The 24,459-nt window shown below is 42.7% G+C and overlaps 1 protein-coding gene across 11 annotated transcripts in view; it reads right to left on the bottom strand.

The window, feature by feature from the left end:
- Nucleotides 1–24,459, bottom strand: part of slmapa (sarcolemma associated protein a) — a 287,081-nt gene that overhangs the window by 165,321 nt on the left and 97,301 nt on the right. For all 11 annotated transcript variants that reach the window (XM_038812836.1, XM_038812840.1, XM_038812844.1 and 8 more), the window contains 5 exons: nucleotides 19,562–19,624; nucleotides 18,537–18,632; nucleotides 12,151–12,222; nucleotides 8,988–9,128; nucleotides 7,220–7,357 (listed from right to left, as the gene is read on the bottom strand). In XM_038812836.1, coding sequence (XP_038668764.1) covers nucleotides 7,220–7,357; nucleotides 8,988–9,128; nucleotides 12,151–12,222; nucleotides 18,537–18,632; nucleotides 19,562–19,624 — 510 coding nt within the window. The remainder of the gene's footprint in view (nucleotides 1–7,219; nucleotides 7,358–8,987; nucleotides 9,129–12,150; nucleotides 12,223–18,536; nucleotides 18,633–19,561; nucleotides 19,625–24,459) is intronic.

Raw genomic sequence — 24,459 nt, 5'->3', positions numbered from 1 at the left:
GGCTGATAGTGGCGGCAGATATGTGATGGTGAGCTGTAAACTGCAGGGGGAGAGGGTGGTGCTGGTAAATGTATATGCCCCAAATTGGGATGTTGCTGGTTTCATGAGGCGTATGTTGGGCCGCATTCCTGACCTGGAGGCGGGGGTCCTGATCATTGGGGGGGGGGGGGGGGGGAAGAGAGAGAGAGAGAGAGAGAGAGAGAGAGAGAGAGAGGAGGGGACTTCAATATGGTGCTGGATCCCCCACTGGATCGTTCTAGTTCTAGGTCGGGCAGGAGGCCGGCGGAGGCCAAGGTGTTGAGGGGGTTTATGGACCAGATGGGAGGGGTGGATCCCTGGAGGTTTGGGGGGCCGAGGGCTCGGGAGTACTCTTTTTTCTCCCACGTGCACAGGGTTTATTCCCGTATTGATTTCTTTGTCCTGAGTAGGGGGCTGGTCCCGAGGGTGGAGGATGCCGAATATTCGGCTATAGCGATTTCGGACCATGCTCCGCATTGGGTGGATCTGGAGATGGGGGAGGTGCGGGACCAGCGCCCGCTTTGGCGATTGGACGTGGGGTTGTTGGCTGATGAGGTGTGTAGGAGGGTCCGGGGATGTATTGAGAGGTACCTCGAGGCCAATGATACTGGGGAGGTCCAGGTGGGGATGGTGTGGGAGGCTCTGAAGGCAGTGATTAGGGGGGGAGCTGATTTCCATCCGAGCCCATAGGGAGAGAGGGGAGAGGAGGGAGAGGGAGAGACTGGTGGAGGAGCTGCTGAGTGTAGATAGGAGGTATACGGAGGCCCCGGAGGAGGGATTGTTGGGGGAGCGGCGTAGCCTGCAGGCTAAGTTTGATTTGCTGACCACCAGAAAGGCGGAGACACAGTGGAGGAAGGAGCAGGGAGCGGTCTACGAATATGGGGAGAAGGCGAGCAGGATGCTGGCGCATCAGCTCCGCAAGCGGGACGCGGCTAGGGAGATTGGTGGAGTGAAGGATAGGGGTGGGAATGTGGTGCGGAAGGGGGTAGAGGTTAATGGGGTCTTCAGAGACTTCTACAGGGAACTGTACCGGTCGGAGCCGCCGGGGGGGGGAGAGATGGAGAGCTTTTTGAACAGGCTGCGATTTCCAAGGGTGCAGGAGGAGCAGGTGGAGGGACTGGGGGCACCGATCAAGTTGAAGGAGCTGGTTAGAGGGATTGGCCACATGCAGTCGGGGAAGGCGCCGGGACCGGATGGGTTCCCGGTTGAATTTTATAAAAAATATGCGGACCTGTTGGGCCCCTTGTTGGTTCGGACCTTTAACGAGGCATGGGAGGGGGGTGTTTTGCCCCCGACGATGTCACGGGCGCTGATTTCCCTGATCCTGAAGCGAGATAAGGACCCCCTGCAGTGTGGATCATATAGGCCAATTTCACTGTTGAACGTGGACGCCAAGTTGCTGGCAAAGATCTTGGCCACTAGAGTAGAGGACTGTGTGCCGGGGGTGATACATGAAGATCAGACGGGATTTGTGAAGGGGAGGCAGCTGAACACGAACGTGTGAAGGCTGCTAAATGTGATAATGATGCCGGTGGCAGAAGGAGAGGCGGAGATTGTGGTGGCATTGGATGCGGAGAAGGCCTTTGATAGGGTTGAGCGGGGGTACTTGTGGGAGGTGTTAGAGAGGTTTGGGTTTGGGGAGGGGTTTATTAAATGGGTGAGGTTGCTGTACGAGGCCCCGATGGCGAGTGTAGCGACAAATGGGAGGAGGTCCGAGTACTTCAGGTTCTCCCGTGGGACGAGGCAGGGGTGCCCCCTGTCCCCCTTGCTTTTTGCGTTGGCAATTGAGCCTCTTGCCATGGCGCTAAGTGAGTCGGGGAGGTTGAGGGGTCTGGTGCGGGGTGGGGAGGAGCACCGAGTGTCACTTTATGCAGATGGCTTGTTGCTGTATGTAGCAGACCCGGTGGGGGGAATGCCGGAGGTGATGGAGATTCTTGCTGAGTTTGGGAGTTTCTCGGGCTACAAGTTGAACCTGGGCAAGAGCGAGCTGTTTGTTGTACACCCGGGTGATCAGGAGGAGGGGATTGGTAGGCTCCCGCTAAAAAGGGCAGTGAGGAGTTTTAGGTACTTGGGGGTTCAGGTGGCTAGGAGTTGGGGGACTTTTCATAAGTTTAATTTTACTAGGTTGGTGGAGCAGATGGAGGAGTTCAAAAGGTGGGACATGTTGCCGCTGTCGTTGGCGGGTAGAGTACAGTCCGTTAAAATGACGGTGCTCTCGAGGTTTTTGTTTTTGTTCCAGTGCCTCCCCATCCTTATTCCGAGGGCCTTTTTTAGGAGGGTGAACAGCAGCATCACGGGATTTGTTTGGGCGCATGGGACTCCGAGGGCGAGGAGGGTCTTTTTGGAGCGGGGCAGGGATAGAGGAGGGCTGGCGCTGCCCAACCTCTCTGGGTACTATTGGGCGGCTAATGTCTCGATGGTGCGCAAGTGGGTAATGGATGGGGAGGGGGCAGCATGGAAAAGGATGGAGATGGCGTCCTGCGGAGGCACGAGCCTGAAGGCACTGGTAACGGCGCCGTTGCCGCTCCCTCCAACGAGGTATACCACGAGCCCGGTGGTGGCGGCTACCCTGAAGATTTGGGGGCAGTGGAGGCGACACAGGGGGGGAAGTGGGGGGCTCGGTGGAGGCCCCGCTGCGGGGGAACCACCGGTTTGTCCCAGGGAACATTGATGGCGGGTTCCTGGGTTGGCACAGGGCGGGCATAAGGAAGTTGGGAGATCTGTTCATTGACGGGAGGTTTGCGAGCCTGGGTGAGCTGGAGGAGAGGTTTGAGCTCCCCCCAGGGAATATGTTCAGGTACCTTCAGGTCAAGGCGTTTGCTAGGCGGCAGGTGGAGGGGTTCCCTTTGCTGCCCCCGCGGGGGGCAAGGGATAGCGTAAGGGGGTTTCGGGGGTGTGGGTCGGGAATGGGAAGGTGTCTGACATCTACCAGGTGATGCAGGAGGTGGAGGAGGCGTCGGTAGAGGAGCTGAAGGCTAAGTGGGAAGTAGAGCTGGGGGAGCAGATTGAGGAGGGGACATGGGCGAACGCCCTGGAGAGGGTGAACTCCTCCTCTTCATGTGCGAGGCTTAGCCTCATCCAGTTCAAGGTACTGCACAGGGCTCATATGTCCGGGACGAGGATGAGCAGGTTTTTTGGGGGTGAGGACAGGTGCATTAGGTGTTCGGGGAGTCCAGCGAACCATGCCCATATGTTTTGGGCATGCCCGGCACTGGGGGAATTCTGGCAGGGGGTGGCGATGACGGTGTCGAGGGTGGTAGGGTCCAGGGTCAAGCCAGGCTGGGGACTCGCGATATTTGGGGTTGGGGTGGAGCTGGGAGTGCTTTTTGGCCTTTGCGTCCCTAGTAGCCCGGCGGAGGATCTTGTTGCAATGGAAAGATGCGAGACTCCCAAGTGTGGAGACCTGGATCAATGACATGGCGGGACTCATTAAGATGGAGAAGGTCAAGTTCGCCCTGAGGGGGTCGGTACAAGGGTTCTTTAGGCGGTGGCAGCCTTTCCTCGACTTTCTGGCTCAACGATAGGGAACTACGTCAGCAACAGCGGCAACCCGGGGGGAGGGTTCAGAGGGGTATTGTTTATGTTAATTTCATTTATTTTTAATTTATTTTGTTGTTCATCGGGTTTGGGGGGGGGGGGTTGGGGGGCTCGCTTTTTGCATTGCTACGGGTCCGGGGGGTGTTTATTATTGTTATTATTATTGTTTTGTTGTTATACGTTTTTCAAAAATTTCAACAAAAAGGAGCGTCATGACAAATACATGAATAGGATGGGAATAGAGGGATATGGTCCCCGGAAGGGTAGGGGTTTTTAGTTCAGATGGGCAGCATGGTTGATGCAGGCTTGGACGGCCGAAGGACCTGTTCCTGTGCTGTTTGCTTCCTTCATTAGCCGGTACCACACTGGCCAGCTCTATTTATACAGGGACAACTGCTAATAATTTCCCTGCCCCCCTCATTGGGGGAGCTCACACTCCACCTGAGTAGCTCATGCTCTCATGTGCAGGAGGGGAATCTGTCTCTGAGCTCCTGCTGTATCTAGCTGTAACCCTGCTTCTGGATCTGGTGTGTTATTCTGTATACTGGCTGCCTTTTCTGGACTTTGAAGCCTGGACTACGGCAAGGGGGAACTGTGCTATGACCGGTTGAATGGTGGGAAAGGAAAGCCTTTTGCTGCTGCCAGTTGCTTGCAGGGGAGAGAAGGAGAGTGCTTGCCTGCATTTGCCAAGCCTGGGACTCGTACTTGTCAGTGGCTACCTTTATGCTGATCAGCTTGGAATGGAGAGAGGAGCGGATCCTGGTTGGCCTACTGTCGGGCTGAAAGTTGAGTGGAATGGACTTCCTTTTGCAGTTTTAGACTGGATGGGATATGGAGACCGGATGCCGGGACTGTGAGAGCAGTAGGGCGGTGGCCTAACTGACTATGTGTACAGTCTGCATTGATGTTGGTTGTGTTGTATTATTGGGGGATTGTATGGTTATTATTGTATTGTTGTTGTGTATTGTTAATTTGGGCGTAGCGTTGGGTGCACGCCAGTTGCAGCCCTCCTGCTTCTGTGTACTGGGGTTGAGGGGGCCTTCCTGGTGCTGGTGGGGGGAGTTCTCTCTCTCTCTGTTTCCTCAACCATGCGCTGCCTGTCCCTTTCCGGTGAACTGAGCTGCTTGGGGGCGCCTCTTCACTGACGTGGGACCGGGGCTGGAGAGCGTGCGCTGGCGGCTTTGACTTGTATTTAATTATTTGTTGGGTTTCTTGCGGTTGCCCTGTATTTGTTTTTGTAAAGGGATTTACCTCTCTCTCCCTCTCTTTTGCCATGCCCAATATCAGTGTGTCCTTTTCTGGTGGTCTGGGTTGCTTGTTTGGGTGCCTTTCCACCGATCTGGGACTGCCTTTAGGGCAAGGTGTCGGTGTGTCCTTTTCCAGTGCTCTGTGTTGCTCATTTGGGCACCTTTCCGCCGATGTGGGGCTACTATTTAAAGGAACTGTTTTGGATTGAACTGTCGTCTCTGCTTGGGAGGGAAAGGATGTTCTCTCTCTCAAACTGTGCCCTATACTGGTATGGGGCCTTTCCCGGTGGTCTGTGTTGCTCGTTTAGCTCCTTTCCAGCGATGTGGGGCTAGCATTGGGGACAGTGGGTGGTTGCGTGTGTGTGCTGGCTTGAGAGCTGATGGTTTTCGTATCTTGTAAATGCTTTTGGGACATTACTGCTTTTCGTGACTATATTGTTTTTGCATGTTGCTGACTCTTTTTTGTATTGTTGAGTTGTCAATAAATTAAAATATATAATGGGTTAACCAATAGTCCCAAGCCAATAGGTTTCAGGCAGGTTATAACAGAAATCAGGTTATTAGGTTCTTTTAAACAAAGAACAATATCAAGTTGCCATCGTTTGTCAAGTCCCAAACAAGAAATTGCATAATTATGCAGCTGTTATGATCCTTTTTTTTTAATAACAAACTGGATAAAATGAGCACAGATCATAGGAGCCATAGGCCACCTTAGGCAGAAAGGCCAAAATGAACCTTGTATTACTTTTGTTGCATGACACAAGATTCCACCCCAGACTTTTGAGCAGAGAATAAAACAAGTGCAAAATCTTTTAAATGGACATATTAATTTTTGTTTCAAATAAGGCTAATACAGAATTTCAGCAGCAAAGTGCAGGTTCAATTCAAGATCAGGCGAACATGTAAGAATTGGTACTTTTTAGAATATTGTATCATTTTTATGCATGCATGGTAAAAGACAAACAATCTCTAGCAGTTGGTGATCAAGACAAAACAAAGATAATGGCCACAAAGATGCTCTCAGGGTCTCTTGCTGCACTTTGTGTACTCTCTTATCTGTACAAGCATCTGGCAGGAGATAAGCCAAAAGATGACCTCATCCATAGTGATGGACCAGGGGAGGGGACACACTTTGGATACCTGCCCTTTACTCATGTTTGACACAGGGTAAAAACCAGCCCATAGAAATAAAGTACAGTAAGGGGTGCTTGGGGATTGAGGGGAGTGTCTCACCAGGCAGGAGACGACAGGAAAGGAAAGAGTTTCATAACACCTTAGTCAGCTTTAAGAGACAAAGAACAAAGAAAGAAGAGGGCTTTTGCAAACAAACAGATAAGAGAATTCTGCCCAAACTGCTCTCACCTGTCAAAGGCCTTGCGCTTTTAGGCTGATTATATCTAAACTGTTGCTTCCAAATAAATCATTGAATAAATTAGTGTCAACTCATTATGGATTCAACCTCCTTTTTGGGTAATCTATAACTCCAGGACTTAAAATTCACAAACACCAAAAAAAGTAATAGGAAAATCCAGTTGGTATCACAGGCCCAGATATTGTTGACTGATCTCAATTCTACAAACACTTCTGTGCATCGTTTAGTCCCTTCTTTTGAACCTATTTTAATAATTTTCTTTAATGACCTTCCCAGTGTTTTATTCCACAAATCCGTTTCCTATTCCAGTAAGAAAAAGTTCCATCAAACTCTGAATGTATTTCGATCAACTTGGTCAATTATTGACAATGATAATCAGATTATCTTGAAGCAGCATTCTCACCTTTATTAACAACCCAAAACAGAATTAGAACATTTGCCTGTTAATTTAAGAATCTTGATCCCCAACTTTGTTCACTTTCAAATGCAGCAGCTGGTGATTGTTGAGTGGCCAGAAAATTTTACCAGTGCCTTGCATGGAAAAACAAGATCTTTTAATTTGTACTCAATACATTTGTCAAAGCAAACACTACACTAGTTGCCTTTTTTCATCCACAAGCTCCAAATCTTTGTCTTTGAAAGAATGATGTGCAACTGTGCCTTTAAACTGATTTCTTGCTGATTCTTAGTCTCTCACTGTAATTGTTCTCGAAGTTTCACACTAAATTGTATACTGGCCCTAGAGCCAAAATCCTTTTTTCCAGGAACAGCATTTTCTGTGCCTCTTACATCATTATCTACAAATCTGAAGATTGTACTTGCTATATCCTTGCCCAAGTTAATTTTGATACATATTAAAAACTTTAAGGACCTAGAAGGAGAACTCTGAAGTACCCCATTTGTTCAGAAGTCCAGACTATCTAAACAGAAAAGTTGGATTCTGAACTTGACTTGCGTTCCTCCTAAAAATTCAAAATTCTTCTATGGTTACAAGAAAGAAGCGGTAGTTTTAAAAGCACTTGAAATGTATTTCATTCAAGCTCACCTTTAATTTTTCAGTGAATTCTTTTAGTTCATTCACAGCTCCATTGTACTTATTGGCCAGTTCTCTCAGTTCTTCCTGTGTTCTGTCATTCATTTCCTTTAAATGGGTGCATTCATCCTCTGTGTTACTCAGACTTCGCTATAACATTAAAATACATTGTGATAGATATGTTTGTCTAGTAATTCTGGAATATTTTTAGACCTGAAAAGGATATTCCAGACTTTTAAACTCACACACTAGAAAAGTTAACGATTCAGCTGTTTGTCCTTCATAAGATTTGGAATAGTGCGAATATTCTTGTTTAAAACTTGAACTTAACCAATTTCTTTCAATTTACGTTGCGTAATTTTAACTCAGAAAAACAGTCCTAAACCAACCACAGTAATTTAATATAGGACATCATTCAGCAAAAACAATAATTTTAATAATAATCTTTATTGTCACAAGTAGGCTTACATTAACACTGCAATGAAGTTACTGTGAAAAGCCCCTGGTCGCCACATTCCGGCGAGTGTTCGGGTGCACAAAGGGAGAATTCAGAATGTCCAATTCACCTAACAGCATGTTTATCGAGACTTGTGGGAGGAAACCGGATCACACGGAGGAAACCCACGCAGACAAGGGGAGAACATGCAGACTCTGCACAGACAGTGCCCAAGCCGGGAACTGAACCTGGGACCATGGCGCTGTGAAGCAACAGTGCTACCCACTGTGCTATCCCCACGACACCTTTTTCGACACCTTGTAAAATACATATCAGGCAATTTTCACAAATGCCATTACGCTGTTTCAGAAAGATTGGATCCAGTATTCAGAAATCACACAATTCCTGCAGTGAAGAAGGCCACTTGGCCCATCGAGTCTGCACCGACCCTCCTAAAGAGTACCCATGCACACTCACCAGCCCACCCAGCTCTATCCCCGTAACTTAACCTGCATATCAAAGGACAATTTAGCATGGCCAATCCACTTAACCTGCCCATCTTTGAACTGTGGGAGGAGACCGGAGCACCTGGAGGTAACACACGCAGACACGGGGAAAAAGTGCAGACTCCACACAGACAGTTATCCAAGGCAGGAACTGAACCCTGGTCCCTGGTGCTGTGATGAAGGAATGCTAATCACTGTGCCACCCAAATCCATAAATAATAATAGCTTCTCTAACTTTATAATTATGAGAGAAATTAATTTGATAATGATAATATTTATTAGTGTCACAAGTAACCTTATATTAACATTGCAATGAGGTTACTGTGAAAGTCCCCTAGTCGCCACATTCCGGCCCCTGTTCAGGTACACGGAGGGAGAATTCAGAATGTCCAATTCACCTAACAAGCACGCCTTTCGGGACTTGTGGGAGGAAACCGGAGCACCCGGAGGAAACCCACACAGGCACGGAGAGAACGTGCAGACTCCACACAGACAGTGACCCAAGCCAGGAATTGAACCTGGGTCCCTGGCGCTGCGAAGCAACAGTGCTAACCACTGTGCTACCATTCCGCATGGCACTAACTACTTTTGACAGGCCAATTTTTATATATCTTACTACTCTAGGGGGGAAAAAAATCTATTCTCATAAGGTTTATAGATCTGGGCTTAAAATTTACATTAAATAAGATCGGCAAAATCCACAAAGCACATGCTTTAATACATTAATAGTGCTTAAGAGTTGAATTTCATTATATCTTACTTGTCTGGGTTACCATACTAAGATTTTTAGTTTTAAGAGCTTTTAAAAATCATGGGGATTATTTAGGAATCTAATTACCTCCACCTCTGAGAGTTTACGGACTACTTCTATTTTCTCCTGAAGGACCCGCCTCAAGGACTCTTTGGCTGTTGTCTCATAGCTGTGTTTGTCTTCTTGTAAAGTCACCAACTCTTTCCTTATGCCATCTTCAGTTTGGTTCTTTTAGGTACAAACAGGAAGGATAAATATATGGGTGATATTTCAACTGCACAATGTACTGTAAAATAAACATCAAGACTTCAACCTCCACCCTGCTACACCCAATCATGAATTTTGGCTGGTTCACAAAATCTCTGCTAGGCAAAGATTTTAGATTAAAACTACTTTTCAATTTAAAGCCAGAAAACTGGTAAAAGCATTTCAACTTCGATATGCATCAACATTAAAAAAAAGGGAATTTTTACCCAAAACAACAGAGCACAATGTAGACATTTGGTGGAAAATTAAATGAAGTCAATCAATTCTGTTCTCTTGTGGCAGATTTTGGTCACAATATCTTGGAGTCTCAACAATCAAAATACCTGTTTTCAGAGATAGTGAAGCATTCACGGTTTGTCTAAATGTAGATGATCAAAACATTTGATAAAATTGGTATTTTGCAAAATTCAACTTGTTTTACAATTACTTACAATCCTTCAACACCCTGTCACCAACCATCTCTTTATTTTCCAAGTCTTGACATTCATTCTCACCTTGTTACTACATTTCTATCGCTCCTGGCAACCACTCTTCTGTTCCTCCCAAAAACTGAGACCATGGGCAGGATTCCCCACCCCCAACCTTGCGTGGCACGTTTCGCGGCAACTACATGACCATACTTTTTTAAAATCCTTTTTAGCACATCATTTTCCTCTTTTTCTGTACTGCTTAGTTTGCATTGATTTTGTACACTGCCCTATAAAGGACTGAGACATCTTTCTATAAGTAATGCAATAATCATTTAAAATCTTCTGCCATACTGTAAAGTTACAGCATTTGCAAGGTTGAATTAGCTGCATCCAATCTAAACATTACATTAGATTCCATTTCCTTTGGTTTGAAATTATGGACAATATAATTTCATATCTTTGTGTACTAAACAAACACCTTTTCATTACTCCACAATTTATGATCTTTGAGAAGTCAATGAAACACTTTACTCCGATGTCGCCAATTGTGCACAAACTATGAGTTTCTTTTGGAGCAAGCAATGTTCTACTGAATGGCAGACTTATGGGACAAAGCAAAGTGAACTACCTACTTTACTAAGCTCAGAGCATTCAATTATCAGGTGTAACGCACCTTGAAAAAAATTGGTGAATTGGAGAATTAAAGTAATAAAGGCATACATTAGAATTTCAATAGAAGAAACAGTGGGAGAGTCAAAAAGTGGACAAAAAATGAAGGACCAGAGATTTTCATCATACAATTTAAAGGAAACTAATCAAGCTGACCACACATAAAGAAACCAATGTACTCAGTGGAATTGGTTTGCTCAGTTGCTTAAGTGTGGTGCAGAATAACTTCAACACTGCAGGTTCAATCCCCGCAGAGGCTGAGGCAGTTCTTGGGGCCTGTATCCTTCCCATTGCCTGATAGTGATATCATGGTATAAGCCAGCATTAGCAACTCTTGAACAATGAGGACACTATATGGAGAGAGACACAGAGAAAATGTACTCAGTTGGCAATAAATAATGATGTGGAGATGCCGGCGTTGGACTGGGGTGAGCACAGTAAGAAGTCTTACAACACCAGGTTAAAGTCCAACAGGTTTGATTCAAACACGAGCTTTCGGAGCGCACCTGAGGAAGGAGCTGCGCTCCGAAAGCTCGTGTTTGAATCAAACCTGTTGGACTTTAACCTGGTGTTGTAAGACTTCTTACTGGGCAATAAATAAGGGAGCCGAGTGGAGTTGATCCTTCATAAACCAAATACAGATAACTTTTGATTTTATGCATCATATATTGGAAACATTTCTTGACTTTCAAAAATATACCTGATCAAGGCTTGTTGGACAGAACAGTTGTTTAAGATTTAGATTGAATTATATGTTACAGGTTAATCTGGTCGAAACAGAGATTAAATTTAAACAACTTATTTAACTCATGTATTCAATAAGAAGTTACTATGGTTTGAAATTTTCTTTTTAATTTTCAATATTTAAAAATGCGATCCAAATATAAAAGACTGATAATTGTGAAAATTTCTATCTTAAAAAAATGGGCAAACAGGTCATTATAGTCAATTCTTTCGAATAATGCTATCTACAAAATTATTAATTTTACATTTTGTGTGCATCCATAGAATATGGGACCATATTCATCACTTCAAAAGTTCAGATGGATTTTCTTTGATATAAATCAAAACAAAATTTGAGCCAAACACAACACTGGTAATTGAACAAAGCCAATTACCTCAAATAGACTAAATGAATAGAAAAACAGGCAATTAAAAAAAACAGGAAGTGAGAAGAAATTGACAATAAACAACGAGTAAGTAAAGAGAAGTTGCCATAGCCCCAGATGAATAAAGGCTGTTTCCCTTTGAGGGGGAAAGCTGACTGGTGGCCATTTACCTGAGGGTCACCACACCTCAGGCGAGGGGCAATTTTGAGAAGTTGGGCATTCATAAATAACCTCAGCTGGTACAGGAATTGAACCTACACTGTTGGCCATGCTCTGCATCATGAACCAGCTGTCCAGCCAACTTAAGTAAACTGGCTTGAGTAGGCAAGAGAAAGCCAACCAATGAATTATTTGAATTACTTATTCAAATTACTTCGATTGACATCTTGGTCTGTCAGCATCAATAAAATAGAATAGCGGAGCCAGCCATTTGACTCACTATATAAATATATATTTTTATCGAATTTCCATGTTCTCTCTATCCTTTTGCATCAATTTCAAATACTTACTAAATTCCTTTTTAGATATGCTTTAAAAACCCTAATTTTGTAAAAATAATGTTGATTCTTCTAGTTATAATGGTCTGTCTCTGCTCCAGTACTAATTCAACTACCGATGGGAACAATTTATCCCTGCTTCTTCTTTCAGTGTTTTTCATAACTTTGAAAATCTGTTTAGAACCCCCTTAACCTTCACTACTCCATTAAAATGTCCCAACTGAGCCTTTCTGCACAACATAGCCATTTATTTCTGATATAATTATAGGGAAGCAAAACAGTTAATTACATTACTTACCTTTGAATAAGCTTGCAACTGGTTTCCCATTACTTCTAGCCTTGATAGCAACCGGTCTTCATCTATTAAAGCCTGCATTAAGACAGTAAACCACAGAGAAAATATCATTTCAATTGTAGTTATTCAGGAACCTTGTTAAATCTGAATGCAGTAAAAATGTGTGTTTTAACCAAGAGTTCTTTACAATTTTACTGTAAGCTTCCCATGGGCACTCAACCTATTTTTCATTTTACAAAGCTGAACAAAAAAAAGTGTATATTTTAATGGACAAGTTTAAAGTTCCAGCAGCCTATAAAATTTGTAATAGGTTTCAAAGTGTACTACTATGCGATTTGTGATCCTATACTATCCTATACAGAAACGTGCAAGTGCCCATTTCTGATTGCACAACAAACTGCTTACGTATTATAGGCAAGAGCAAAGTGAATTCAGAACCATAAATGCTTAGCTGCACCAAGCATTCAAATAGCGATTTTAGGTCATTATTCAGAGATGCCCAGTAAGAATTTGAAGACTTTTAGGCAGCATTTACATTGTTACTTCTCTTTTAACAAGATGATTAATTTCAGCCTGTTATGTTTTATATCGCCGAATTCTCAAAAAAAACCTCTCAGGATCAGAGGAGAGCTGTATAATTGTACTTCCATGCATAGGGACATTCCCAGTTACCACATTTTATACAAACTATTTGTTTCACTTCATTAAGACACTGAAATAGTAGTGTGGACCTCAAGAATAATTCCGCACCCAGGGAAAAACTGTGGTGCACCAATACTAATGTACTGCAAATAATGTCTTACAAAGCTTTAAATGGTTTAATAAATGGTGAAATATTTAAGGGTCTATCGAACCCGCTTTTCATTAATCATGTTTTTACATCACACTTTAGACACACCGCCACATTGTACCAAACCCAAGCAATGCTGCCATCTCCAAGAAGGGATTTTATAGCTTTAAACTTGAGCCTGTTTAAGATCTGACTAGAGTTACACATCAATGTAGTCTTAAGTGTACAGATAAAATATCACTAAAGAATTCTGAATGAAATTAATTTCCCCCATATTTGTAACCCAGCAGTAAAATAATTAACTAAATGAAGCAAATACATTCATAAGAACAGTTTATACTGGCACACTCATGCACAACAACACCTACACAAAAATCTGGAATAAAATCAAAATATTGCAGATGTTGAAATTTTGAAATAAAACAAAAATGCTGGATACAATCAATTGTCAAATTATAGCAGGCTGGCTCCCAAAATTAATGGCAGTGATTCTAGAAGCCCGAACACAACTATATTAATTTTTGTTTTATTATATACGTGGCATAAAGGGCACCAAAATTCAAGCTAACATGGTGTGCAAAAGTAATTATTACTGTGTTTTTCCTATACTTTAATTTTGGGAAAAAAGAGAAGTCCTGCATATGGATTAATTGAAGTTAAAAATAACTGCATCTGATTAGTAAAAGGTTAATTCCACTTTAATTATTTTCCAGATGGACAAATTGACTCCTGCATTATGAAATTAAATAAATGTCGTAAGGTCCATAAATTCTACATGATAAAATATTCTAATGCCTACTGGGGGAGGCGGCAGTAGTAATCCAGAGACCCAGGGCAATACTGTGGAGATCTGGATTAGAATCCCACCATGGCAGATAGTGAAATTCGAATCCAAATAAAATCTGGAATTAAAAAGCCTAATGATGACCTTGAAACCATTAACAATTGGTGTAAAAATTCAGCTGGTTCACTAATGACCTTTAGGGAAGGAAATCTGCCACCCTTTCCTGGTCTGGCCTACATGTGACTCCAAATCCACAGCAATGCGATTGACTCTTCAAAAATGGCCGAGTAAGCTACTCAATTCAAGAGCAATTAGGGATAAGCAATAAATGATACCCCAGCCACAAATATCCACATCCCATGAATGAATAAAAGAAAGAAAGATAAGTCAGACAGAGAAAGAAAGGCATAAAAGAGAGAGAATGCAGAAACCGGACGCCCAGATTATTTTTGGATCTCAACCATATTTTAAAATGCAGATCCTAATTGGGCTGAAAATCATGCCCAGAATTCTTGCAATTACTAAATACATACAGTTAACCTACTTAAGACTATGAAGAACATCTTAAGGACTACCAAATAGAAAAACCCAAAACCTTGAAAAGGAATGCAGAGAAAAACAAAAACTCTGCAAGACTAAACAAATATTTGAAGAAGTATTCTGATCGGAAGAAAAGTTTGAGAAGCAGACATGCAGAGAAAAATTGCCAAGAAAAAGTTACAAAGAAAGGCTTGGAAACTCAAGGCAAAAACTTAAAATGCCTCACTGCAGCAGAAGACCCCATGGGATCACTTGGAAGTTCGGCTTCAATTGCCAAAGTGCAGTCAGCAAATCTAGCAGGGACAGCTTAAAAAAAAATTATTCCAGATTGTAAGTCCTGAGAAACTTTTTTTTTTAATTTTAGACAACCCAAGTCATTTTTTTCCCAATTAAGGGGCAATTTAGCGTAGCCAATCCAGCTACCCTGCACATCTTTTGGGTTGTGGGGGCGAAACCCATGCATTACGGGGAGAATGTGCAAACTCCACACGGACAGTGACCCAAAGCCGGGATCGAACCTGGGACCTCGGTGCCGTGCTGTTACGTAGTTCAGTGTATTATTACTGTTAAAAACTCTGAGCTCGGTCCAAGGAAAAAAATTTATTTGGAAGAATTACGGCTATAGAATCAGCTTTAAAGACCAGCAAAGGACAGGATTTGACGCTTTTGAACCCTAAAGCACAGTGCTGAAAAGGAAAGGTCTGAAAGTAGTTGATCCAAGCAACCATTGTTTAGAATTTTTCCCAAGGCTGAGCACGAGCGCCATTGCAGAGGAGCCTGCCAAAACCAGCAAGAATGCGTAAACCCCTTGATTTCAAATGAACAATGGCACTATCTTGAATGACAGCAATTTCTTAAAGCTGAACCTGCACTTTAAACTTTTTAACCATGGATCTGAAATCCACTCTTCCAGATCAATCTGGACCTATCAGTGGCCCAGATCGATCACATAATTGGTAACTTTGGAGAAAAAGATTTCATAGATGGACGATTGCAGAAGTAATAAAATCCTCGAAAGGGCTAAATTTAGTGAGTGCTTCCAGCAGCCAGGAGAACCTGCTTACTCATTCATTAATGATCTGTACAGGATAGATAACGGCTGTGAATACAGAAACCACAGTCCAGTTGGTTGAATAGCACAGAACCAGGGACATTCCAGGCCAAGGGAAGCAAAACCGTAACTTACCAGTGGAACGACCATGTCAATGCTGTGGAGCAAAATGTCTCCACAGGCGAGATCAACGTCCTATAATTTCAGCCCAATTCTTTCAATGTAACAGAATTGGACTCTTCGGCAAACTATGCAAGGTCAAAACATCTAATTACACAGAAGGTCTGAAGATGATTTATGAGGTTAAGACTGTACACCCAAAATTCTTGGGTGGGGTCAAAATTCCTGGATTTTCATTTTCAAATGCAAACATGAGCAGCACTGTAGCACAGTGGTTAGTACTGTTGCTTCACAGCTCTAGGGTCCCAGGTTCGATTCCCGGCTTGGGTCACTGTCTGTGCAGAGTCTGCACGTTCTCCCTGTGTTTGCATGGGTTTCCTTTGAGTGCTCCAGTTTCCTCCCACAGTCCAAAGATGTGCAGATTAGGTGGATTGGCCATGCTAAATTGCCCTTAGTGTCCAAAAAAAAAGGTTTGGTGGGGTTACTGGAATAGGGTGGAGGTATTGGCTTAAGTAGAGTGCTCTTTTGAAGGGCTGGTGCAGACTCGATGGGCCAAATGGCATGCTTCTGCACTGTAAATGCTATGATTTCAACCGGTGATACAGTCCTGCCAGACAGAACTGTGGCTGAGACATCTCCGGCTTTGAACAACTGACACACCAGTCTACAGGCCCAGAGGAAACTGACTTATGGTCAGAGGCATGATTCTGGAACCACTAAGGTACAGCAGGAAAAAAATCTTTAATTATTTTTATTTAATTATTTAATTATTTTGAAGAATAAAGGGATTAAGGGTTATGGTGTTCGGGCCGGAAAGTGGAGCTGAGTCCACAAAAGATCAGCCATGATCTCATTGAATGGCGGAGCAGGCTCGAGGGGCCAGATGGCCTACTCCTGCTCCTAGTTCTTATGTTCTTATGTTCTTATGATGCATGTTATCCATAACCAGGCTTTTTCACTGAAATGCATGTGTACCTCTGAATCTCCTCAAAACAGCAGATGTTAAGGCAACGATTGTCATAAATTGCAAGTTCCCAAGAGCTCAAACAATGCAGAGTATCCTGTCTGGGACTCAGCTCTGAACTGTCTTCTCTCTTTGCAAAGCAGATTTTTCCATTTTCAAAACAGGTGTCGGAAAATTGGCATTGGTCAAACTAGCCAACCACTCAGCTGATTACCATATTGCCTCAAGTGGAGGATAGACAAGAGAGCAGCCAATAACCAGAACAGCCTCAAGCTCCGATTCTGATGACTATTGATAAGGTGAACACTGCGACAACAGAGCAAATGCTGCAACTCCTGGCCAGCATGACGGTGCCAGTTTAAGCCAAGTAGCAGCCATCTATTTTCGACAGCACACCACACAGTCAAATGCAAAAGTGGGTTTACTTAAAGAAAAATCAACCTCAGATGAGGTGGTGATGACCCATACAATGGAAGAGGAGAATAAAAGGACATGGAGATGGGAGATGAGCACAACGGTCATCCATTCCACATGAAACATGATAGAACAAAAATCAACTATCACCACAACTGCCGAATCGACAAAGAGTGGTTCGATACCAAGATATGGAAAGAGAGGATAAAAAGATACCTAGATGCCCGAACAACCTCTAAAATTAAAAGAAGAACCAGCATCAATAGAGCCCACCGCTCCTCTGACAGTGTGAACGAGATCTGGAAGGGTTATAAGGCCTCCAGACTGCCTGAACCTCAGGGACTTGAGGGAAAGATGGGTAGTAATAACAATGTAAATATATGGGGTAAACAGGAATAATTTGAAATACGTTGAATAAAGACTGGAGGGAGGTGTAATATAAAGGGCTGGCATATATAGGGTTAACGTGGGACTTCCTGCAATACAGCCCCCACACTGATGCAAGAGAACACATGACTCACACCAGGGGGGTCAGTGCAGTGTTGGACAAAGCCCTTCATGTTCATGTTTCTAGTAGTTAATAAATACATACAGTTGACCTCTTTAAATCTACAAAGAGTTCATTAAGATATACTGAACTGTTTCCAACACCCTACAACACTAAAGATAGGTTTATGGGGAATTCTGGAGACAATGGTACAATGGTGGGAAGAATAGGAATATTCAGAGATTTACCTGACTATGATTGAATATGAAGAGTTGAGCCAAACATGGTACCTGATAGCACTGATGTGGGCCAATAAGAGTTGTGATGGATAGTTACATCATTTGTGCACCAGGTACGCTGATGTCTTCAACCTTTGGATTTCAGGATGGAAAGATGGGGAGGACAATACTAGGGGGAAATTACAGGGATTTGCAGGAGTAAAATCATTTTTAAAAAATGCAGAAACAAGCACATTGTAGGGTGCACAGATACAAATTTTCTTTTTCAATCGGAGGAAAACAAACTGCTTGGAATTCAAACATACATAAAAACTGTCACAGGTACATAAAAGCAAATTACTGTGAATGCTGGAATCTGAAACAAAAACAGAAAATACTGGACAATCTCAGCAGGTCTGACAGCAACTGTGGACAGAGAAGGTTTGACAAAGAGTGATCCAGATTCGAAACGTTAGCACCCTTCTCTGTCCTCCGATGCTGGCATACTTGCTGAGATTGCCAGTATTTTCTGTTTTTAACTGCAGATACGTATTGTATTCAATGTGTTTCTTCTCTATTAGTTTCTGTTTTACACACAAACACATTTTTATCCAAATACAGCTATGGAAATTTGACTGTTAACATGTCTTGAAATAATTTTGATAATCAACCAAACAGATTCTATTCGAGGCTGAAGATAAACTTTTGTCCTGAAGTGTACTCCTGAAGTGTGCTGGAAAGCAGTACACATTGCACAATCTCAGGCTGCAGGCTTTGCATTTAGCTGACAGAGCCAAAACTTTGAACAAAAAAAAACTGAAGTCTTTGAGAGAGGCTGAAGATTTCAAATAATGCAGAAACTGTCAGACATGTCAAAACTCAAGGTTTTAGTGAACTTCATTGAAACAAAATCAGCCTCAATAGTTGAATGACAAATTTCATTATTTCCTTCATAAAATGCGTTGATTAAATTATATTCCAAAGAGGGATATTTACAAAGTGTATTAAATGTTGAAAGTACCTGCCAGCTACTATCTGATGCCTCTTGGGTGTTGGCTAGCAACCGCTGAAGGGTAGCCAATTTCTGTTCCAGCATCTGTTCTCGATGTAAGGCCTCCTGACATTTTGAAAATCAACAATAAATGTACAATGTATTATACATCAAATAATGTTAAATCAAAAGTTGCTTGATAAAATTCCCTGAACCACATGCGAGATAGCATTCAATTTGTTCCACATCACATAATGTACAGGTGTGTGTGTGTGTGGAGCAAGACAGAATTACTTTTTTCTGGTCTCTCCTTTTCACCTCAAGGATACTGAAACGTCCCATTACTTTCTCCAATTGAACATCTCACAAGCTTTTCGTAATAGGCAGCTCGTGATTGAAAAATGCCAAAAATTATTTCTAGCCTCATATCTACTGTAATTCCTGTTGTCTCATTGTTCTGCTACTTTTTCCAGCCTTTCAATCAATCCATCCTGTCTCGTTTAATAGTTCTCGATTTGCAAAGCATTGTACTTTTAATTATTTCCATCTTGAACTCTCCTTCAGCTTAAACCGTGATCTTATGTTGACAATAGCAACTGTTTAACTAACTTTGTATATTTTCTTCTTGTATTTGTGCACAAGCATTCATGATTCCTGTCAAAGTTTATTTATTTTTGATACACTATCTGCATGCCTTATTTTTCCTCCTTGGTCAATGTTCAGTATTTGTTCATTTACATTTACCAAAGCATCAGTTCATATTTTCTATTCTGCTCTTCACCATCGTCATTTATGTGAATCTAAAATTCCCATTTTTATTATATGTAACCAGGCTTTTGTTCCATTCTCCCTAAGCAATGTCTTCAAATGTTAATAGGAGGATACAGTTTATAGAATGTTCCATTAGCTGCACAGTGGAAGAGGTAATTTTTCTTGCCTGTAATTTGCGAACAAGCTGATGATCAAAGGTTTATTTGTCAACAAGAATAGGCTATATAATTAAGGAAACTTTTGTCAGAATAGCAAAAAGCAGCAGCAGAGCTGGTGGGGTTTACCTGTAAATACTGAGAGAGCTGGAATAGTTCCTGAGAGTACATACTGGGAGAATTAGCAGCTACCTGTGGAATTGAAGAAGACACTTATTCAATATAACTGTTTTAAAGCATTATGACATAACTGAGGTAATAAAACAAGAAAGATATTCAGAACAGACTCATCTATTTTGTTTATCAGAACAGGTTTTTGTGAAATTACTCTTTTGGGAGGGGGGTAGGAAAGAAAACAGGGGATTCAACAAAGAGCCTATTAAAAATAACCACTTTCTTGGGACAGATCTTGAGGAATTTCCAAAATCAAAATGCACACACCATTGTATGTAACCAGGTGCTGTTTCACCATTTCTCAGTAAATTTATTAATTTACATGAGCAATTTGTTTTTGCTCCTACCTCACCTCTGAAGTGTACAAATAAAAATAATTAGGCTGGATTTTTAATGCAGTCTCAGGAACCTGACGCCCAGATAAGTTCCTGACTCGGCCCACATCAGCACCAGTGCAGTTATGCTATTTTCAAAAGTAAAATACATAATTGGCCAAGTTTGGCACTCAATTAGTAGCGCTATGAGCAGACTGAAGGTGGGACATGAATACCAAATGTCAGGTGGATGTACCTTTAAGAAATGGGTGTTTATCAAATAGCTGCAGTGATGTCAATGGAGCTGGGCTGTCTGTCTGTCTTTTTACTTTTGTTTTGAGCTGGAAGCTGCAATGTGTCTTAGTTTCGCTTTCAGTTGGAGAGCTGCATTCAAACAAAAAGCTGCATCTCTCTCTCCAAAGTATGTCTCCAGATCACTTGATGATTTCAAAGTAATACCTGTTTCTATAAGGAATGCAAACCTACTGTCTTTGTTAAAAAGGGTTTTTTGACTTATGGATGTTGTTAGGAAAGTTACTAAAGGTTACCTATAGAGCACTATATCTTTTTTTTGGGGGGGGGGGGGGGGGGGGGGTTATCAGGGTTGGTAGTTGATACGATGTTTACTGTGTGTTTATAAAAATCTTCACTGGATTCATAGAATAAACATTTGTTTTAAAAATACTTTTTGTTCTCTGTAGCATCACACCTGTAAAGTGGGCCCTTGTGCTCCCCAAAACCAAAATCTATTCAAAGTTGTAGGTCAGATGAACTCCATAATATACTTTGGTGTTCTCTAAACCCTGGCCCATAATACAAGGGCCTTTTGAAAGGGCAAGTAGCAACCATGATTGGCCATTTGCAGAGCACATGTCATAGTAGGGTGCTGATTGGGCCAACATTGGTATCAACAAGCAGTGCCAAGGTTTACCAATGCCTCTTTTGAGGCAATGACGAAGGTCACTGTAGACCAGAACACACATGTCCAAGGCCAACTGCCTGAATAGGTGCATCCTCCTACAATACAGGTGCTCTGTCATTTGCAGGTAATTGACTTGTGGGATGTATACCTAATGTCTTGGGTTGCATCATCTTCTCCCTGAAGACCCTCACCTGTGCAAGAGAATGCATCTGCTAAAGCTGTCAAAGTAGCCTTCTCCCATCTCCACTCCATCAGATGGCTCTCATTTGTTCAGCTGGACTTTAAGACAGTGATAGATAGGTTCTTGCTTAATAAGGGGATCAGGGGTTATGCGGAGAAAGCAGGAGAATGGGGACGAGAAAAATATCAGCCATAATTGAATGGTGGAGCAGGTTCAATGGGCCATGGCCTAATTCTGCTCCAATGTCTTATGACCTCCTTTGCCCACCTCTGCTTATTTGGCGATGCCAATAACCTGGCATCCCTATCAGGACACCAAACTCTTACTGGTGAGATCATAGATCCCTACAGTACAGAGGAGGCCATTTGGCCCATCGGGTCTGCACCGACTCTCCAAAAGAGCACCCTACCGAGGCCCAATTCTCCACCCTATCCCCACATCGGGGCAATTTAGCATACCCAATCCACCTAACCTGCACATCTTTGGACTGTGGGAGGAAACCAGAACACCTGGAGGAAACCCACGCAGACATGGGAACAATGTGCAAACTGAAATCAAACCTGGGTCCTTGGTGATGTGAGGCAGCAGTTGTAACCATTCTGCCACCCAATGTTTCCATTCCACAACAACACCTCTCTAATCAATCATTTGCCAACCCTGCTCCCTCATTCCCTGAAGCCCTTCTCCTTCACCCCATCAGATTTGATGTTGACAGAGCTTCAGCCTCGACTACTAACGTGGGAAGTCAATTCCACTTCTTTCTAGCCCTCTGTGTAAAGCGGATTCTCCTGTCTTCTAAGCGATCTCTTATATTTAATATTGTATCTATGGCCCCTCTTTCTTGACACCTCAACCACAGGCAACAATCTGCTTGTATATAGCTTCTATCTCCTACAATTTAAACCATGAAATCTTTAGTACAGGCCTCTCAGCATCAGCAATGGCAACTCTATTACTGATTGAGCAGACAAGCTTTATCTGCCTTTCTAAAAAGAATCAACCAGTGTATCTATTAGTTTTCATGACTCTCCACTATGTGTAGGTCAGCTGCACGCTGACGTATCCCAGACACTGCTTGCTCTCCATGCCCGAAAACTGAAAATTCAAAACTGCTCCCGAGGCCTGTGAACGAAATCAACTATGAGCTCAAAGTGCACTTAACTGAAGGTGTGCAGGTTTTAGAATTGATCCACCGCATCGTTTTGAAAATCACATTGCCTTTGAGAGGTGGCAGGATCCAGTGTTGCCCTCTGGGAACGTGATTTTCAAATTGCATTGTTCCATCTTTAGTAACTGAGGAAGCCAGTGGTAGTGGAATTTATTTTAAACTATATACAATACTCTGCCCATGGCAGTATCTCTCCACAATCCAGTCCCTGTTGGGATAACCAACAACTCCAGGCCCTGCTTGGGCTGGCTCTATATGCAAGTCTAACAAGCTCCAGCTGGGTGGCCACCGCACCTGACCTGGGAAGCATGAACACTCCACGAGTCCCACAGGAATATCAACAATGATTTCCTAGTGGTCCTTGTGGGGATCATGACACCACCCACCGCATTTGAAAATCCAGCCCATAGTGAAGATCAGCCAGGATATCTAGAACAGAAATACCTTATATGTAATGACTGAAACATATATGAACCAATTCTCTTCCAATGGTTCAGTAACGAAAAGAACCTTGTGGGATGGCACTGAACTAAACTAGCAAGAAATTCCCAAATGCAATCTTCAGCACTATGTCGTCAGCCAGAGTGGCAGGAAAAGGCATGCAATGATTATCTCAGTGTTTCTGGGGTAGGAATAGTAGCTGTTCCCACTTTAATTCATTTTCCAACAATCATAGATGAAAATGTATTTGTCGGGGCAAAGCTCTGACAACTTCATAGTTCAGCATACAAACATACAAAATGAAGCAGAACTAGGCCATTTGGCTCCTTGGGCCTCCTCTGCCATTTGTTAAGATCATGGTTGATCGGTTTGTGTTTCAAGTTCTACATTCCCATCTACCCCCGATGACCTTCGATTTCCTTGCCTACGTAATGATAGGGAGGTATCAGTAACTTGGGTCCAGAAAAGGGGTCCAAGATGTAGCAGGGAATTTAGGGGTTACACAGACTGAGGGAAAAGATTGCTATCAGCAGAGTCAGAGGGATATGCCTGCAGCCTGAATTATCTTGTCCCATTCAGACTTAACCACCTTAGTGGGAATACACAGGAGGCCCCGGTTCAGCCAGGATGATCCATTCAAGATCCACTGTCCTTAGTTTCAACCTTGTTTGATCAGCCATTAGACCATCACAGACTCTGATGACCTATTTGTCTGTCAATGGAAGGTTATTGCATATTAATGGCATAGCTCTGTTCTTTTGTAGAAACAGCAGGAGGAAATCAGACAACCAAGATAACGATAATGGATCCAAGTCTGGCCACCTCAGGGCAGAACCTTTGTTTAAGGGGTTGGGCGGAACTGAGAGAGAAGGAATGTTGTTTTGAACAGTTACAGCAGAATGCTTTGGAAAACAACTGAGAAGGTCATGCAAGTTGCCACAGGAGAAGGCTTTGGAAAAAGGGTTCAGAACGAATGTCCCTACCAGAAGAAAAAAATTGCTTTGTAAATGTAAATATTGCCATTATCTGTTTGTGTAAGTGGATCAAGAGCTGCATGTTCATGTACAGCGTTCTTTAATGGGAACTAGTATGTTAAGGTTAAGAAACTGCATGTAATCTGTTATTGTTATGGTTGAAGTTTTAAAAGTTTAAATATCTTTTTTTTTCTATTAATAAAGTTTATTTATAAAATAACCAATCCCTATTTTTCTTATATTATCACTCCTGGAATGATTTGATCTTTTCGCAATCTTCACCGGCTTAAGAAGTTATTACTCTGGTTCAGCATCTTAGAGACTGTTGAAAGCTGACCAGGCGTTCATAACACCTAATAAGAATATACTTAACCCCTTAACTTAAAAATACTCAATGATCCTGCCTGCACTGCCTTCTGAGGCAGAGAGCTCCAAAGTCAAACGAATCCTCTCAGGGATGAAATTTGTCATCATCTCGGTCCTAAAAGGGTGACCCCTAATGTTGAAACAGTGCCTAAGTTCTGGACTCATCCACGAGGAAACATCTTCTCCACATCCACCTTGTCAAGGCCATTCAGGATCTTATATACTTCCATAAAGTCACCCCTCACTCTCCTCAACCTCAATGAAAATAAGCCAAGCCTGTCTAACCTTTCCTCCTAAGATAGCCTGCTCATTCCACGTATCAATCTGGTCAATGTCCACTGAACCGCCTCCAACACATTTACATCCTTCCTTAAGTAAGGAGAGCACAGTTACACACAATATTTGAGAGATGATCTCACTAATGCCCTTTAAACTGAACCATAACATCTTTACATTTATGTTCAATTCCTCTTATAATAAAGGATAA

Source organism: Scyliorhinus canicula, chromosome 11, assembly GCF_902713615.1.
Source record: "Scyliorhinus canicula chromosome 11, sScyCan1.1, whole genome shotgun sequence".
Classification (NCBI taxonomy): Eukaryota; Metazoa; Chordata; class Chondrichthyes; order Carcharhiniformes; family Scyliorhinidae; genus Scyliorhinus; species Scyliorhinus canicula.
The sequence above is the reverse complement of the archived record's forward strand: the minus strand, read 5'-3'. Positions and strand labels throughout refer to the sequence as shown.